Consider the following 18,481-nt stretch of genomic DNA (forward strand, 5'->3'; position numbering starts at 1 on the left):
CCCGCATCTATTTCTCTGGCTGTCAGTCTTGGCCGTCGGCATATTAGGTTGCAGGGCTCCGTCTGCGCTCAAAGAAAGTTCCAGTGGTTTGAGTGAGGACAGCGCGGGGGAATGAGCGCGTTCCGGCTCCGGCTCCGGCTGCGGCTCCGGGTGGGTGAGCGGGCTTTGCTCTGATTCCATGGCCTGTACGGGCGGTGGACCAGCTGCAGCTGAACACTCCGAGATGCTCCGAGCTCTCCGCAGCTGCACAGTGACACCGGCCCGGGGACTCAGCGATGTTTTTCAGACGGGGAGCCAGGTAACTGTAGACCGGCCGCACAGTGGCAGAAAGGCGGCGGTGGGGGAAAGGAGGGAGAATGTGAGGCTGAAAGCCGAGCGGAACGGCGGCTTCTGGATGCAGTGATTGAGCCTGAGAGGAGTGGAGGGGCCGGCTGTGGTCTTTCAGAGGAGGAGGGGGGATGGAGGAAAGAAGGAGGAGATGTGGATGGGGGGCTGGAAGGGCCCCTCACAGACAAAGGATTTTCTTCTGATATTCCTTCCGTCTCATGGATCAGCTTCATGCAGATGCAGTCTGTCTGCCTGCGTGGGTGTGTGTGGTATCTGGTGGTGTGGTTAGCGTGTGACTGATGGTGTCTGCTTGTATCATCATGGCTTCTGTTTGTTGTGCCACCCAGCGAATGTGATGTTAGCACGTCATGTTAGCTGTGTGTTCCATGTGTTCCATGTGTGGGGGTGTGCATGTGTGTGTGTGCGCGCGCTTGTGTGTCCCAGTGGGAGTGGGGGAAGAAAAACTTCAAGGCCAGGCAGCCAGAGTTCCTGAGTGCTTTCAGTCTGTTTCAGTTTTCTCCTCACATCTTCACATTCCATATTTATCTCAGCTGCTTCATTGAACAGAACTCTGTGTGACTGTATATATACACCGAAATGAATCAAAATGTTACTTCTGATGCCTGAAAGCTGTTGAGTAAATGGCTGATTTGAAAAGTTGACAAGTGGAATAGAAATTTCTCCTTTGATTTAGTTAAAAATACTAAGGCTTTCTGAAGCTGATGTGTTTTTTGTTGCTTCGTCTTCACTACTCTTCCAAGGTCTTCAGTAGCTCTTGTTGGCTGTTGCCTGATAAAACATAAATGCTTCCCTTAGGGATATTATGGCTCATGCGGCTCTCCCGTACTAAACCAGGAGTTGAACCGTCAACCTGTTGGTTACGGGCCTTTCGGATGAGCACGCGCCTTTCAAACGTGCCGCCCATATCCAGCACACGTCACACCAAACCACCACAGAGACCATCACACCTTTCTGTCAAATTTCTTAAAACTTACAAAATGTTTTCACACCAATCAACTGGTATGTGGTCAGTATCAATTCACACACAATTAATATCCAGTGAATTTCTAATGAGTTTAGAACAAGTGATCACAAAAAAAAAGCCAGTCATATCAGTAGTAGTCTTGGCGTTGGCGGGTTGTGAGTTTGATTCCAGCTTGTGCGAGGCGCTTGGCTCCAGCCCTGCTGCCCGTGTGTGGGTTGGTGAATGACTGGTTGGTCAGTGTGACCCCCGCTGTGAAAGTGTTTCTAGTGGTCAGTATCACTAGAAAAGTGTTGCATAGCATCGATCCACCTACAGGGAATCATCCAGAGTCAGTGACTCAATCCAATCAGCTGGATTTCCTTGGATAGAAAACACGTCATTTTAAGGACTAAACTGATTTAATCATCTGAATCCGTTCATATAATTGGCTTGAATTAATTTCTCATGTCTGAGAATAATTCACTATATCAAAAATTGAACTGAAATCTGCAAAAGAAGTTTTTGAAGTTATGTTCAGTGAGTGTGTCGGTATGAGTTTAAGCCTCTGGTTAGCAGCATTGAATGTAATGAATATCTGTCACATGTTTCAGACATAAACGGTACATGTTTCACATATTGATGAATTTTTGGTGGACTCATTAACCACCAGTCTGTTTCTCTGTCCTTTTTATGAGAGATTTTTGTGGTTAGAGCAAAACAGTGGTTGAGTCTTAAAGAGCAGGAGGATTTTTTTTATTGGAAGCTTTGAACAGAATCTGTGATCCAAAGGAGACACTGGGAGACTTCAGTTTTACTATAATAAGTTGGATTAACTTTCACAACATGGAGAATAATGAATCTACAAGTTCTGGACAACTGCAGATGTCTGAAAATATCCTTATCGGTTGGTTCTCATTTTAAGGCATGTAGTTTAGATGGCATGTCTGAAAACGATATCAGATGATACATTGTGTTGCTGCTGTATATACATGTCTGTATATGCAAAAATATTTGGCATGACAAAACCACAGAGGCTTGACGGATCACGACAAGCTGTGGCTTGTCAAGAAAACCAGACCTGCAGATTGTTGACAGTGCAAACACTCCGACTGAGGTCACCTGTTCAACTCACACTGAGGACGTCTTTGTCACTTACTGTGATAAAATGTTTGATTTTCGGTTTGTGTCAGTTTATGAGGTTGTTAGAGCCACACATTCCTGCTGAGCGCATTCTCTCTACAGCTAATATTTACATAGTGGTTTGCAACCTGCCAATATGGCCTCTGCTTTCACTTTTTCAAAACAAGTAAATAAGGAGGTGAGGAAAGTAACGATGCCAGAGTTTTGCACTTTCTAACAAGTAAGGATCGCGTCGTTTAAATTGTATTTTCAGATATTTCATTGGACAGTTACTTAGATATGTTCTCTCTGCACGAGATCACATGCAGAGAGAACATAAAGTTAAAAGCTGAAGTAACATCAAATAATATAAAATTGGAGAGTAGTAGGAGACTGTAGCAGAGTCAGGCAAAGTGGTCATTATGTCCTCAAGCAAGATAATTACTGAGATGGCCCATTCCATAAGCTTTATCGTTGTTATTGTGTTATTGTGTAGCAATAATTTCAGCTGATAGTCCAGAAGCTGTGAGAATGTGGAGAGATAACAGTGAACGCGAGAGCAGCAGGGAGTGCCACTATCAGGCGTGTAACAGGAGAATCGAACGGAGGCTGAGTGAAAACAAAGACTTTAATGTCCTGGGAGGAGTGATTATGAGGACTGGAGCTGGGAGAGCGCTTCACTGACTGACAGGAAAGTGAAGCATGGAAGAGAAAAACTGAACAAAATCCCAAAGGAAAAACAGAGAACCGGGGAGACTAAACCATTCCTAAATATGAAAAACTCAAACTGAAAAACTAAATCCACGATCACACAAATGAGAAAGCGTAGGAGCTAGAAAACATGAACAACTTTAATCAGAAGCAACAATGGTAAATTAATAGATATGATATAACGCCTATCGTGAACATGAAGGAGTCTTCATGAATGTTTGACTGTTGTCATGAAGTGTCATTAGGTAAATAATGACACTTTTAATGCAACGTTGGCACTTTTAATTGACTTTTAAAGCAACTTTACATTAAAAGTGTCATTATTTACCGAATGACACTTCATGACGACAGTCATAAACATTCATGAAGACTCATGACAGATGTTATGTCATATTTATGACGACGTCATGTCAGTCTTATGAACACTATAAAGTGTTAACATATTTTTTCTATTTACAGCTATCAAAAAGGATAAGCTTTCCAACAAAAATCAATAAACAGTTCAGGTTCACAGGCAAACAAAACTCACTGCTATCAAACACACAACATGTCCGTCTGCTGCGTAGCTGTAGGCCGGTGAGGCGCGTTTCTTTGGTCCTTATTTTGCTGGGAAACGTTGGGTCTTGGTTATGTGGATGATGCAAAAATATTTTGGCTGACCCCGTTAAATCACAAACTTTCTTAGACCTTATCTAAATTCCTCAGACGTTCAAATTGCGCAAATCCCAGCTCTGCTAAGAGCACGGAGACTGCGAGGAAGAAGTTGGACTGCTGGAGGCCTCGGTCAGTGAGTCCTCGGTCAGTGAGTCACAGTTAATGATCCTGCTTTTAAAGGTGACCGACTCGACGTCAGTCTTCATGTTATAGCCGATTTGTGTATTTCTCCAAAAACAAAAGCCTCTACTATAAACAGGCCGCAGTGATGTAATGTGGGGAATGTCTCCTGATGGTGTGGGACTGTTTTCCTCCCAGTCATGATGCTTTTAGTCAGGCGTCTTCCATGACTCACCCCATTCTTCTCCTCCCTCACTTCGCCTCGTTGACCTCCCTCCAACTCACCCTCCTTCTTTTATCTCCTCTGTTTCTGTGTGTATCACAGATTTGTTTATCATCCATCCATCCATCCATCCATCCATCCATCCATCCATCCATCCATCCATCCATCCATCCATCCATCCATCCATCCATCCATCCATATTCAGACCTTTTGTTAAGCCACAGTCTTTCTCTGTTATAGTTTTGCTGATAATGCTTTAACGCTCTCCTCCTCCTCCTCCTCCTCCTCCTCCTCCTCCTCCTCCTCCTCCTCCTCCTCCTCCTCCTCCTCGTCCTCCTCCTCCTCCTCCTCCTCCTCCTCCTCCTCCTCCTCCTCCTCCTCCTCCTCCTCGTCCTCCTCCTCCTCCTCCCCTCAGGATGTTGCGGTGGCTGGTGTGTGGTCGACTGGGACCAGTTTGGATGTGGAAAGCACTTCTGCTGTTTCTGGCCATTGCTTTTGCAGGTCAGCTGCTGGGAGTCATCTTCAACAAAAGGTATCTGACATACTTCTATGTCTCTTTTTTTTGTATTTCAGGTGTAAATTGTTTAGTTGAAGCAAAGCTAAGCTTTTACACCATTAGACCAGCTGGTACAGTCAAATTATGTGAATTCATTTATAAACAATTAGCAGAATCAGAATGTGTCAACAGATGTTAAATTATATAGAATTTAATGCATTCAAAATTGTAAACACAGTTAATCGCATTTTCTTTTACATACATACAGAACCTTTGTATTTGCGTTTCTGGTAGGCCCGTCAATCTGACGCACTACCGACATCCACAAACAGCAGAAATGGAAAATAAAGTTGCCTCTCTTGGCCCACTTAGTGGTTATTTGCTATTTTAGCCTAAAATATCATCTCAGAGCTAAACATGTAGCAGCAGCACAGACGTCCACAGTCCAGATTTCTAAAGAAGTTCCATGAATGATCAGAAGTGCCTGAAACTCTGGAACGATGAATGGATAGAATAGAACTTTGCTCCAATCTGTTTAAATAAAAAATATCTATACTGTTGAGCTTGCATTTTTTTTCAATAAGTTAGCAGCAAAAATAGTTTTCGAATTGAAAATGTTGCTTATTTTGTCAATATATATTTTTCAGTTAAGATGAGATTAACTTGATTAACACTGGGATTAACTCGAAGAAAAACTTTAATCCAGCATGTTGGGAATAAATAATTCAGTGTTTTTCTCTTTCTTTTAGCTGCTTGCATGCTCGTATACACACACACACACACACACCCACCCACCCACCCACGCACACACAAACACATAGTGCACACGCGTGCAAAGCTAAGGTTAAAGGAAATGACACGCTAGGGAAGCTTAGCTAGAGGCTACCTAAAGGAACTAGAAACTGTTGCCGGGTGCCATTTTGTTGCGTAAGCCCGTAATGATCCATGATAATGGACCAGCCCTGTATATTAGTTTTAATAAATGGAGTTCATAAATTCAACTCACTGACATTAAGAACCTAAATGGAGAAAGAATAATTCTCCACAAGTACCACCACTATTTTTTTTTTTACTAAAATGAAAAATTAGTGATCTTCTGGTTGTGTCTGCCATTGTAGTGTACTGATTGGGTGAAATGCCTTTAAACCTTACAGCTGAGCTTTAACAAGACATACGCTTGATAATAACATATGGATAAAACGCCACCACATGTTACTTATGTCACTGCGCTTTGAGATTCACCAACGGGTTGTTTTTATTTCGGGTTTCGGTTCCATCGTATTTAACATTCTTTCTAAATTAAGCACCAAAAGACTATTGGATTTTTTGCCAACAAAAATGAACCAAAGTTCACAAACTGTTCTTTAAAGAGGTGAAATGCAGCCTAATGTAGTCCATTCCTTGTACCTAATCAGTGAAATGGCTTTTTGCCACGTTCTAAAAGTTCCACGGTGTTGTTTCACCGTGGAAGAGCCTGAAGATGAGTTCTGACTGTCATTTAACAGGTTTAAGGTTAATATTTTGTATTTAAATGTTTAAAATGTTTTGAAAATTGCATTTGATTTTTTTTAAAAACGGAGTCTGGAAAAATCTGGAATTCTGTGCAGCTCTGCTTCATTTTGTTGGCAGTGATACCAGAGTCACATGGTCTGAGAGCAGCGTACTGGCTGGTCTTATGACACAAGTCTTTATTTCACAGTCCCAGTCATTGTAATGGCTGGAAAATTGTTAGTCATTTAAAAAAAAAAAAAAAGTCCTTGGTGGTTCTTCCAGTTTTCTTTAACTGGTGCTCGGTTCTAGACATTTCTAATGTCTGTTGTTTTGTCAAGTTTAAAACGACGATTTGTTTGGGTTCATGTAGGTGAAAACCTTTCTGAAACCGATCCCTTGTGGGCGATATAACTTTTTTTTAATGATGTGGCAGAGATGATTATTTTTAGAAAGGCCCGGCTACTTCTGTACAAGGCCTAGTCATGCGAATGTGGAATGTATCAGTCCTTCATTTTGTAGAGTACAAATGCTTCAAATATGAACTTAAAATCACAATATGTGAAGCAGTTAGCTCAACAGTAACCAGTCAACCATCAAACCCAGAATTCCCCAACAAGTTTATGTTTGGTCAGATGATGTATTTCCCCACAATTTATCCAGAAATGATTTCATCTGGGTTTGATTCACATCCAGATGAATCAAACGCAGCATTGTTGGAATGCTGGGACATTCAACTTGTTTTCATATAGACAGAAAACATTTGATCCAAAGGCACACATTTTCAATAAACTCACATCTTGCTTCTGAGGAGTTTGATTACGTGGCACGCTGACATTAGCAGAATGCCAGATAGAATTGCTTTAAGTCTTCAGGTCACACGTTAAAATCATCCAGACCAAAATTATGAAATGATTCATTTAATAAGGAAAAGCCTGGAATTTAAAGAAACATTCTAAAAATGTCCTGCTCTCCTCATTCTTTCCTGACAGTTTGAAATCTCCTCTGTGTAAAATTCTTTTCCCTTCTCCAGCAATGTCCAGTCAGCCGCACGATCCATCTTTACTTCCCCTGATGCTCAGGGGCCGTCTCTGGGTTCCTGTCAGCCCCACACTCACATCATGTTCCTGAAGACCCACAAGACGGCCAGCAGCACGGTGCTCAACATGCTGTACCGCTTCGGAGACGAGCACAGCCTCCGCTTCGCCTTGCCGCTGGGATACCAGCTGGGCTACCCGCTGCCCTTCAACGCTCACAGGGTGAAAGGCTACCGAGGTCCCAGAGCCATCGAGTTCCACATCATGGGGAATCACATGAGGTTTAATAAGCCGGAGGTGAGTTCTTCAGAGGAGCAGAAAACACGAGGATGATGTAGAATTTAGTTGGATAAGAATAAGAAATCAGCATGCCGGTTAGCTCTCTCTCTGAGAAACGGTAAGGATGAAATAATGAAATCATCCTACAGAGCTTCTTAATATTTGTTGAACTTCTTGTGATAGCAGTGGCTGCTTTGATATGTCAGCTCTACGGTTTCTTAGGAAGAGCCTCCTAACGTATCTTATTGTCGTCGAGGCGTCTCTGCCAAGAAACGCTTGGTGGACGTTTGTCTACGTTTGAACTGCCTCTGTGCTTCATGGTTGGCTGGGTCATCAAGACTGACGGATGCTTTCTGATTGATTATTGCCAATCATGTGTTCAGTGCATCGCTGCCTGTAGCCACAGCTGCAGCTTAAACACTTTGGGGGCCAGTTCTCCATGAAAAACATCTGCAGAAAAAAAAACTCCCGGAACAAACCAGATGTGACACAAGGTTGTTTTAATACTCATATTCAGGTTTTTATAATATATCTAAAATAAATGAATGACAAAAACTAATTATTTTGATTTCACTTTAAACCCTTATATAATGCCAATCACAAGTTGTTGCCTCTTTCTCCTGCTGCTGGAGTCCTTTAGGTTCCAGCTTTATGGATCACAGATCGCTCTGCCAGATGGAGCTTTCTATTGGATCATTTCTGTCCTACTATAGGCTACGTGTTCCATCGCTGACATGACAAATAATGGCTGCTTGTCCTGTACTGGAATATTTCAATTACTCAACTCTGCACTGTAGATGGAGGGTCAAAGACTAAAGCAGAAGCTCGTCCAGTTTTAATCTAAAACAATAATCTGATCACTCACTATTGCATATCATCACACTATTTGGCGATGAAAACACATGACATCCATAAGTTCCTCATTCTAACTGAAGTCTCTACATGCTGCTCAGACTTCCTGTTTCACAGCCTGCAGCAGGAAGTGACTCTCGACGTCCGTCTGGTGACATACACACTCAGCCAGACATGATTCAGGGCTAATCTGAGCCTCAGTTGATGTGAAGAAGCTTCAGAGCTAGCCAGCTTTACTTTCACCGATCAGATCAGACGGTCTCACCAACATGGACTTACAGTATATTCCTGTCATTTAGATTTATTACTTTTGTTATGTTTTTTTTTCTAATTTCAAGGCTAATTGCTTCAAACAGACTCTGACATTTTCATCGGTCTGAAGGTTCAAAGTATGAACCATTTATAAATCAGCACATAATGATAATTGTTTATTTTGAGGTTAATTGTATAAAATTCAGATACTCTTAAAGCTGCCGCATGTAGCTTTGATTAAAAATATGTTTTTTTTAACATATTTATTCTGTTACTCTGTTCTGACAGTTTATTATGAGACAGATAATCTGTGAAAAAGAAAGTCGAGCTTTTCTCCCAGTTCTCCCAGTGCTAACTAAAAACAACCAATCAGAGCCAGGAGGAAGGTCTCTGCTACAGCTACAGCTTCTCCCCATTAGCAGAGCCTGTCCTGAATGCTAGGCTAGTTAGCCTGGCCATCGTTGATTATAGAAAAATGATTTTCAAGTGAGTCATTTGTCCACCAGCAGCACATTTAGCATCGAGTACATGAAATTGATTGACAGCACTAAGACCCTCCTCCTGGCCCTGATTGGCCGCTGCATGTCATAAATCATGTGTCTCATAACAACTGACATGGTGACAGTTTTAACAAACGGAAAAAAAAAAAAATCATTATTAAAGTTTACATACTGCAGCTTTGACTGACACACATTTTGGTCTTATCAATCATACCGCTTTTCTTTTCAACATCATGAAAATGTTCTACTGCCTAGAAATGTCAGTTCATGAACTTCCATTCATGGCACCTTTTCATAACCAAGGTTTGTTCTTGTTTTCAGGTGGAGAAGGTGATGCCTGCAGACACCTTCTACTTCTCTATCATCAGAGACCCAGTCGCTCTGGCTGAGTCTTCCTTCGCCTACTATAAAGAAGTGGCCCCGGCCTTCCGGAAAGCCAAAGGATTGGGGGAGTTTGCGGATGACCCTAAAAAATTTTACGACCCTCGTCTACGGAACAACCACTATGCCCACAACCTGCTGTGGTTTGACTTTGGCCTTGACAGCAACGCCAATTTCTCTTTGGCGCTGGCTCGGCTCGGAGAGGACATGATCCGGCGGACCTTCAAGCTGATTCTCGTTTCCGAGTACTTCGACCAGTCCATGATCCTGCTGAGACACGCCCTCTGCTGGCCACTGGATGCTGTCGTCTTCTTCAGCCTGAATGCTCGGCAGCAGAAGCCCATCAGTGCCGGTGGGGTGGCTGGGACCTGGGTGGGCAAAGCAGCAGCGGCCGCTGGTGTTGGTATTAGAGGCGGGCTTGTTCAAGCAAAGATGCTACCGAACCTTTCCCTAACGCCGGAGCAACGGGAAAAGCTTAGACAGTGGAATGCCTTTGATTGGTATCTATACAAAGCCTTCAACAAAACCTTCTGGGAGGAAATTGACAAGTTTGGTCATGCTCGGATGGAAAAAGAAGTCCGACTCCTCAGGATGCGTAGGGAAGACCTGGCCCGGGTGTGCCTCAGGGACGGGGGGAAGCCTGTGGAAGCTCATCGGATCCGGGACAAAAGCATTAGACCATTCCAAAGTGGATTAATTAAAATTCTGGGTTATGAGCTCCAGCCGGGGCTGGACAATACCACTCGGATGTCGTGCCTGAGGATGATCAGGCCTGAGATCCAGTACAAGGACGTGTTGGATTCTAAGCAGTTTCCACAGTTCCACGCCATCCCAGCTCAGCAACAGAGCCAGAGGCTGCTGGTGGCCGTTGGTGGGACCTTTATAAAACAAGAGCCGCCCAGGAAAGGAATAAAAGAGACAGGAGGAGAAGCTGGAGGTGGAGGAAGGACTTTGGAGGAGGGAATGAAAGACTGGGAAGGCAGCCGTTTAGTTAGGAACAACCAGACTTTGGTACGAGAGAATGGAAAAGGAAGGCTTAGATAGGAACCTGTCGTTTTCTGTTTCTGGAAGCTTGAGATGACTTAGAAATGGACGAATACTAGTTTTGTTTACCTGTGTGAAAACAAAAAGCTCTTCTTCTATTTTGACTTGTTTTCATAAATACTGTTGTAGCTGTAGTTAATGTGGTCATCAGATGTTCTAATAGCAGCAGTCACTAGGGCTGGGTGGTGTTGGCTTTGGATCAAATTTAGCCTTCCTGTAAAATATATCCTGTGTCACTGTCTGCCTGGAAAGACTGTTGGGCATTTTGAGATATGAATGAATGAATGAATTACTATTCAACGGCCCATATTGATCTGTCATCACCTCACAAAACACAATCATTGAACATGTGAAGTAAAGTATTCATAACACCGACTCCTATAATTATTAGTCAGCTCTGCTTCTGCTTGCTCCTCTATGGTGTGCAGATAATTAAAGCAGCAGTGTATTATTTTATAATGAAAATGCCATGTGATTAGTTTGGTTAGCTAGAACACATGCTAACACTTTGGTCATGGAGTGAGTTGAAGATGACTTTATCATCACAGACTTGTTCTTGTGCAGAGTATAATCTCTGCAGCTCATCTCTTAAAGGGACGGTTTGGGGGTTAAAGCAGAGGTCCACTGATTGGCCAGCCGATCTGGCTCTACAAAGGTCTGAAAATCAGCCACTGTCCTCTTGTTCCTGCTGTGAGAGACTGACTGAGGCCACGGCTTAATTTAGAAACTTTGTGGCTATATTTAGTGGCGTTTCAGATCTCTTTTAGCAGCTTTTTTTTTTTTTTTTTCAAAAAAACCAAACAGTGATTAATGTAGTTCCTGTGTTATCAGAGACTTTGGTGACGACTGACAGTGTCGGCTATTAAAAAGGAACCAGCACCGTAATCAGGTCAGGCTTTTTTAAATGGCTGGAAAACTGCAGCTGTAGTTTACAGTAACAGCCAATCAGAGGGGAGCCTAGACCAATCAGGTTGCTACTTGCCAGACATTTTATAGTTGTTCAAGTAAAAGCGGTTTAATTAGGAACATGACTATTTAAATACCCGTTCAGTGGTGAAAGAAAGACACTTCAGAAGTTTATTAAACAGTGTTTCCATGAAACACTCTAGAATTGTGTTTGTTATTCCTTCCAGTAAGCGTTTCACTGAATCTTAATAACTCCACAGAACCTCATTCTAGAACAAAAACAAAGCTCTGATTTTTGAACTGAACTGGAGTTTCTTGGTGTTTAGTCCCTGCAGCTCAGATCTCCTTTAACCATTCAGAGGTTCAGGCCTTTGGTTTATGCAAATGTTGATAAACCTTAAAACCACACTTCTCTGGTTTAAAGGCGTTATAAATGACGTCTTTACGTCATTTATATTTATCATAAATCAATGACATTACTAAATATTTTAAAAATAACCATACACAGGAAAGCCAGAACTGTATCTGAACGAGAAAGGAAAGTGTTTTAAAAAAAAAATTACTACGTCGTGTTTGAATCTCTGGATTGAATTTTGAGACTTCAGCTTAGTGGGACGGTCGAACCTGAGTGGAACGATAAATTGACTTCTGAACGCAATATGCTAATCACTCATAACTACTCCACAGAACCCTACTTTTAAGATTTCTGAGCTGTCCCTTTTAACTGTAGAATTCACGAACAATAAACTCTTCCTGTCCCACAGCAGGTATTATATGAAGAAGCTGCACAGCATGACTGCACAATACAGTATGTTTACCAGAGCACAGCCCACTTTAACTTCCAACCCAACTGTTTAACTCCCATCCAAAGTGGTGCTCTGGTCATTTCCGAGTTGGTATTACTACATCACCACCCAGCCCTACCAGGAATATCAAAAAGCTGTGTTCTGTCTGTTTTCTTGTTTTTTACTTAACTTTTCAATTCTTGGTACTGCCTTTTATTGTATAAGAGAACTGGCACTAGAGCCTGTTTCCTGGTTGTAAGAGTTTTCATATTAAGGTTGATGTAATGTGCAAGACTTTATAAAATATTCCCTCCCCTCTCATCAGCTTCCAAACTGTTTTTCTCCTCTTGTGCTGCAGGAGTGACTCCGACCCTGCATGGACGTTTGAAGGATTTTGCAGTTCCGTGCGGCATCCGGCAGTGAGCTGCTGGCATAATTCGAGAGCACAAAATGATTCGCAAGCGAGGCTTACGAGTTTAGATTTGATCTGAGCAGAGGGAAGTTTTGAGCGCGAGGACAAACGTTTGAGGAAGCACAGTGAATGTTTGGAAGGGAGCGGCGGTTCTGAGAACAAGCACTACAAGTTTTGAGAAGAAAGGCATGAACTGAAATTGTGTGCCCTCGAAATGTGGCGGAAAAATTCCCTCGTAAGCAATCACATGTATTTACACAGTGCAGTAGAAACTAATATAAACTCTGGGATTTTTGTGGACAAAGTTGCTTATTTAAATACAAGACCAAAAAGTAAGGAAAATAAAAATTCTGGAAATGTGATACTCCAACACCAACTGCGCCTCCACACGTCTCCTCCAGACTAGCGACAGCAGCAACTAGTAAACACCTGGTGGAGCTGCATGTCTGCTGAGCTCATCATACAAACTACAGCGCTTGTAACAACGGACTTAAACAGCATCAGTGGGTGGCATGGAGAAGCATTGTCATGACGACGTGGATGGAGGTGGAGAGTCAGGAACAGTGGGAGGTTCTTAAAGAGACGGACCGATTTATTTAGATACAGCTACGATGCAAAGTCAAACTTACATTTCGTTTAAGTTGTTTTTGAGATATACAGCATTTTCATAACAATTGAACGTAACGTTGTTACTTGGTTGGGCTATAAAATGGTACTTTGTGTTTGAAAAATACATAATACCTACTTTACGCTAGTTTCTAATGTATTAAAAATAAATACCATTACATGGTAATTATTTATTTATGTATTGGATTAAATATAGGTAGCATTTAATAACCAGTTCAAATCATTTTTTTTTTTTAAATGGGCCTAAAACAGGATTCTACCTCAGTCTACTTCACTCAACTGAAACGAACTAAAAATGTTCTTTTTCATTACAAATCTCGCAATCAATCAGAGTTGAGCCAGTGAGCGGTTTTCTGTGTAAGGCTGGGGTCGGGTAAGACGCGTCTGCTTTGACACAATCAATTGAAAAGGTTTAATTATCTCGTGAGGCTTTCACCAAGTTCTATCACCGCATGCTAACGTCACCAACCCTGAGCAAGCATGGGGAGATGGTGCAGAGGAACAACAACTCCCTCAACAAAACCAAAACCTCAACCAGAACCAGGATCACCAGACCTCTGCCTCGAGGACAGGGGCGGGGAAGAAACAGAGAGAGATACTGAGCTAAGGAAAAACGGCCACTGGAGTCTGTTTTAGTTCATCAGACGGATTCTGCTGGTCAGGTCAGCAGGATGAACCTTCGTCCTGCTGAGCCTCAAACGTTTCTGAGTAACATGAGAGGAAAAACAATCCACGGCTCATGTTTCTAATTAGAGCTGCTTGATAGCCTGCCGGGGTCTGGTTGTATCATTGTATCCAATGATAATACTAACTCTAATACTGTACCTCATTCTTCCACTGCCTGCTATAAAAGATGGAAGGTATCTGACTTGTACAATTACGGTATAAACCCACACCTGAAGGTCGCATAGAAAATTATATAAAAAAAGTTCAAATAAATGACTTTGCAGCTTCTAGTTTGTATTTAGATCGTTGTGGAGAAATGTATTTCCCAAAGATGATTAGTTTAGAGTTTCACAGCAAAGATGCCACAGAAAGTCAGGCATTTTCAACTGGAGCACACATGACTTAAAACAAGTGATGAGTTCAAGCTGTCCCCTGCTCTGCTCTGTTCTGTTCTGTTCTGTTGGACCCGTCCTCTCAGAACTCGGCTGCTCTGCCCCGGACGGCCAGGCTACCAGCTCAGCAACTTCCTCCCTGCAACAATTTTCAACTTTTCATTCTTTGATTATAGAAATCCTTAAACTTTATCGCTGACTGGAACAAACAGCAAAAAAAAAAAAAAAATGTTAGAAGATGTAGAGCATGTTTAGAGTGAATAAGTTGGCAGCTCTATTTTTATTTTAAGCTTGAGTGTTCATGTCGTGCACCGTTTTTTCTGAAAACACATTTGGCTTCGGTGGTCAGCACAGAGGAAGTTGTTACGCATGAACAACTGATTCAGTTTCAGAATTAAACGTTTCATCTGTGTTGCGGTGCAGAAAAGCAGCATGGAAAGTACAGGAAACCCAGCAGAGAAGCTGCAGACAACCCAGACTGCCTGCTGCAGAAACACAACTCATCACACGACATGTTTTGCTCCCTGACTTTAACTCACAGCCTTTTAGAACGACTGTTTTAAATGATTCTTTTAAAGGAGCAGTGTGGAAGAAACCAGGCGCTCTCTGGGTCAGACTGTCTTCTCTTCTTTCTTTTTTTCTAGCTGATCACATCTTGCTCCGCCACACAGATGGAGCTGAATTATCTGATTTCAGCTCTGCCTTTGAATGTCAGTAGAGTGCAGTTCAAACTGTGGCTGTTCTGTACAGAGTAAAGGTCTTGCTTCTTCTACACCCACTCACTTTTGAATTTGTTCTAAGTGACTGAGCTTACAGAAATCCAAGTCTGGGTAATTTGGACTGGGCTTGTAAGGTGAGAAGGTATCAAGGAACTCTCTACTCTTCATTTAGAGCACGTGTGTCAAACTTAAGGAATGTGGGCCAAATCCGGCACGTTATTTATCGCTTTTTATGTGGCCCTCTGGACTTTTGACTAAATATCATGTCAGTCAAATCAATGCAGTTTTTATCTGCTTACTGCCAAATTGTATCAGTCAGCCTGTTTCTTGAGAATTATCGTGGCAATTCCCTCAAAATCAACAAATCCTAATGTGCCAATTGAGTTTACTGTACATTTTTTCTCAAAAAAAAAATTATCAGGGTTTTCCCAACTGTTTAAGGGTCATGTTGATGAGCTGAACCCAAAACTCCCATTGGTTTTGCTCAATCAGGTCAACTTTCTGAACTATGGAGCAACATGAGCATCAAAATGCAGGACTTGTTCTCACATCTGGAGAATCTGATCAATGAGTGATGAGCAGGAGGAGAGATTCCACCAGGACAGAACAGAGACGGAGAATTTTACACAATGAAGACGTCATGTTCAGTTCACATGTACTTGCTCTTATTAGTGTTTATTATTCAATTTATAGAAATCCAAGTTTGTAACATTTAATTAATATACTCTGTTAGAAAATAATTTCTTTATGGTTCACAAAACCTTTTTTGGATGACAAATATTAACAGAAATTAACTGATAATGTCACAAAAATGTCATCAGTTTAGTCAGAAGATCGGATTTCTTTAAAGCAAATTAGAATAAAAACTTGACCTGACTGGGAAACATGGATGTCATTTTTGGATTCAGTGTTGCAAAATAGTCCTAATTCAGTTGAAAAAAAATAGACAGCTCACTAAAAATATTTCTTTGTAACCCAGTGTTATCTGTCTCATGTAATTATCTGTGCTGCCATAGCGATAGTTTGAACAAATATGTAAAAAAAAAACTTTTGGGGAAGAGCAGGATTACAATAGAGGACCACAGAGACAGCGGGTAGTAACAGAGGGAGCTGTAAACAGGGCAAGCGGCAGAGAAATGATGAGCAAAGAGCTAATCAGAGGTGAGTGAATGCAGCAGAGAGAGAGCTGGCAGACAAAGAAGCATGAAAAGGAGAAAAGAAACCTGAACCTAAAATAAAGAGTAAACACAAATAAAAACTAATCTAAGAGAACATTTCAAAACTTAAACAGTGATAATAAATGAACAAGGAGTGAACCAAACTGGTAAAATACAAGGAAATAAACAGTAAATAAATGATCAAAAGCAGAAACATAAATGAAACTAAAAGTCTAAACTGATCATAACAGTTTTCAGTCATATGCCTTAATTTTTGTGTCTTGCTCTAGTTTTTTATTATTATTACTTTTTGCTATAGTTAGAACCCGTTTATGGCTTTTAATTATCATAAAAGCCGATAATTTCCTTCCCGGATCATAATAGGAGTTAGAACAGAATGTGGTTGTTTAGAATATTTGCCATTCTTCCAAAGAGCTGTCACTTTATGTAGACTCTAAAAACTTGCTTAACATGTTTGAGTTTCATATTTCATCTCAAGTGTTTCACAGTTCAAGTGAGCAAAACTAATCTACATGTCACTGTTTATTTTTCTCAGTAATTTTCTGTTCTGTTTGTCTTCTTTGATTATTAGGAAAAATAGGTGGTACAATTCTACTGAATTTAAAAAGAAATAATATATAAATAATGTGTTGAGATGGATTTATATATCCACCCAGTTCAGAGCTTTCAAATGACAATCAGTGAAAATATGTCATCAGATGAAATCCCAGCCAGAGCAGGTAGAGAGACAATTCTGAGGTAAAACGGGTTAGCAGAAGCAGCTTCAGGACAAGCAGCTCTGTGCCTTGACTAGCTGGTAGTGGAAAGAACAGGGAATATAATACTTCAAAAGGGAAAACTGAATTGGCAGGATTCCCTCAGGGCCTCAGTACGGTGTCTCAACAAGCAGAATGGTTTTGTTCCCTCCCTCCATGCTTCAGGTTCTGCCTCTGAGGAATCCAAGGAACAGGCTTGAGCAGAACACACTTGAATCCTCTGAGCTCTGTAGTTTGTGGTCAGAGACTTTTGACACTGGTTTCACTTCAGCTTCAATGGTGAAACATGGAAGAACCACAGCAGACTATTCTGAGAGCTGTGCAACATAGACACGGAAGTGCTTTAATGACCCTGGCAGTTTTTTTTTTTCCTGTCACATTACTAAGATATGCTGTAGACTCCAGATTGGTTTTTTTGCTACTTGTATTGTACTGTATGTCGTATTCAGGCATTTCTGAAAACAAGAGAAAATATCGTAGAAGGAGCGTCGGTGCTTAGTAACCAGAAGGCATTCACTATGTGCTTCAACAAAGGCATATTTATTCACAAATTACAGACATTTAAAAAAAAACAAGTTCATTAACGAAACATTAACATTTCACACAAAAAAGGTTTGTTCAAAAATATAAGTTAAAAAGTGTTAGTTTGTCACATAAAGAAGAAGAGCAGAGCAGAAGTTGACATGTCATCACATGTTGGTCATTTTTTGTTTCCTTTCGTCATCCATCTGTTCGTATGAATAACCTGGAAGACAAAGCGGAGGGCAGCATTTACAACCACGAGTCATTTAAAGCTGAAGCTACATGAGCTACTTCAGTAAGGCGTCTTCCCGGAAAGTTTCTGAAATTATTTAACACATTTAGATCTTGCTTTTTTGATTGTGTAAGTTTTTCAATTACTTAATTTAAAAAAATCTATTGTTTTAAAGCATGTCACACAACTAGAAATACTTCTATTCTATTCTATTCTGTTCTGAGTTTTACAAAGTCAAAATGATCATCAGCTACATGAAGCTTCTCTATAATTAATCCTAAAATTTTCCACAAAACTAGTGACCTTCTCAAAGAAAGGTAATTTGATTTTTCTAATATTTGATCTCTCACTTATGATTTTAAAATGGTTTTCATTTTTATTTCAGTTTTTCAGAACTGTAATCCCTTCAAAAGCTCAGAGTAAGTCTAACTTTTGATCAGATTAGCAAGTCTTACCTGTTGATTTCAAGCTGACGCTTCCGTCATCAGAAATGTTTTTCCTGCAGACAGAAAAGGCAGAAATGAGACTTTTTTTTCCCCATGAGAAATGATAGAATTGTGATTTATTTAAAATGTTCTCTGTTAGTTTGAAATAACTGACGGAATGAACTTAACAAAGGCAAGATTTAAAGGGGCAATATTGTGTGTTCTTCAGGCGCATATTTCCATAGCTATGTTAATTCCATTTGTTATTAAAATGCTACATATATCAAACATGACTTAAAAGAAATTTGACTTCATATTTAACGGCTTGAAGCTGGGCTTCTGTCTCTTTAAAACCTTCTGTTCTTTCTGAAACTCTGCCTTCACAACACGGCTCCTCTATTAACTAACAACGTTT

At 41.0% G+C, this 18,481-nt stretch overlaps 2 protein-coding genes across 3 annotated transcripts in view; one reads left to right on the forward strand and one right to left on the reverse strand.

Moving 5' to 3' along the window:
• Nucleotides 1-39: 39 nt before the first annotated feature.
• gal3st4 (galactose-3-O-sulfotransferase 4) lies at nucleotides 40-12,459 on the forward strand. Its single transcript, XM_032582244.1, has 4 exons — nucleotides 40-298; nucleotides 4,534-4,650; nucleotides 7,136-7,436; nucleotides 9,344-12,459. Exons 1-4 carry the CDS (start codon nucleotides 276-278, stop codon nucleotides 10,445-10,447), a joined length of 1,545 nt encoding a protein of 514 aa, XP_032438135.1. The 5' UTR covers nucleotides 40-275; the 3' UTR covers nucleotides 10,448-12,459.
• Nucleotides 12,460-17,406: 4,947 nt separating this feature from the next.
• The window catches only part of zanl (zonadhesin, like), a 45,753-nt gene continuing 44,678 nt past the window's right edge, over nucleotides 17,407-18,481 (reverse strand). For both annotated transcript variants that reach the window (XM_032584111.1, XM_032584110.1), the window contains 2 exons: nucleotides 18,097-18,140; nucleotides 17,407-17,632 (listed from right to left, as the gene is read on the reverse strand). In XM_032584111.1, the coding sequence (XP_032440002.1) occupies nucleotides 17,577-17,632; nucleotides 18,097-18,140 (100 nt within the window). In that variant the 3' untranslated portion in view covers nucleotides 17,407-17,576. The remainder of the gene's footprint in view (nucleotides 17,633-18,096; nucleotides 18,141-18,481) is intronic.

This window comes from Xiphophorus hellerii, chromosome 14 (genome assembly GCF_003331165.1).
Source record: "Xiphophorus hellerii strain 12219 chromosome 14, Xiphophorus_hellerii-4.1, whole genome shotgun sequence".
NCBI lineage: Eukaryota > Metazoa > Chordata > Actinopteri > Cyprinodontiformes > Poeciliidae > Xiphophorus > Xiphophorus hellerii.

What these genes read in the sequence shown, in the direction of transcription:
- gal3st4 (XM_032582244.1), top strand. Translation starts at nt 276, where the DNA reads ATGTTTTTCAGACGGGGAGCCAG. An exon ending in GGAGTCATCTTCAACAAAAG is followed by an intron (nt 4,651 to 7,135) that starts GTATCTGACATA and finishes TCCCTTCTCCAG; the next exon opens with CAATGTCCAGTCAGCCGCAC. An exon ending in TGAGGTTTAATAAGCCGGAG is followed by an intron (nt 7,437 to 9,343) that starts GTGAGTTCTTCA and finishes TCTTGTTTTCAG; the next exon opens with GTGGAGAAGGTGATGCCTGC.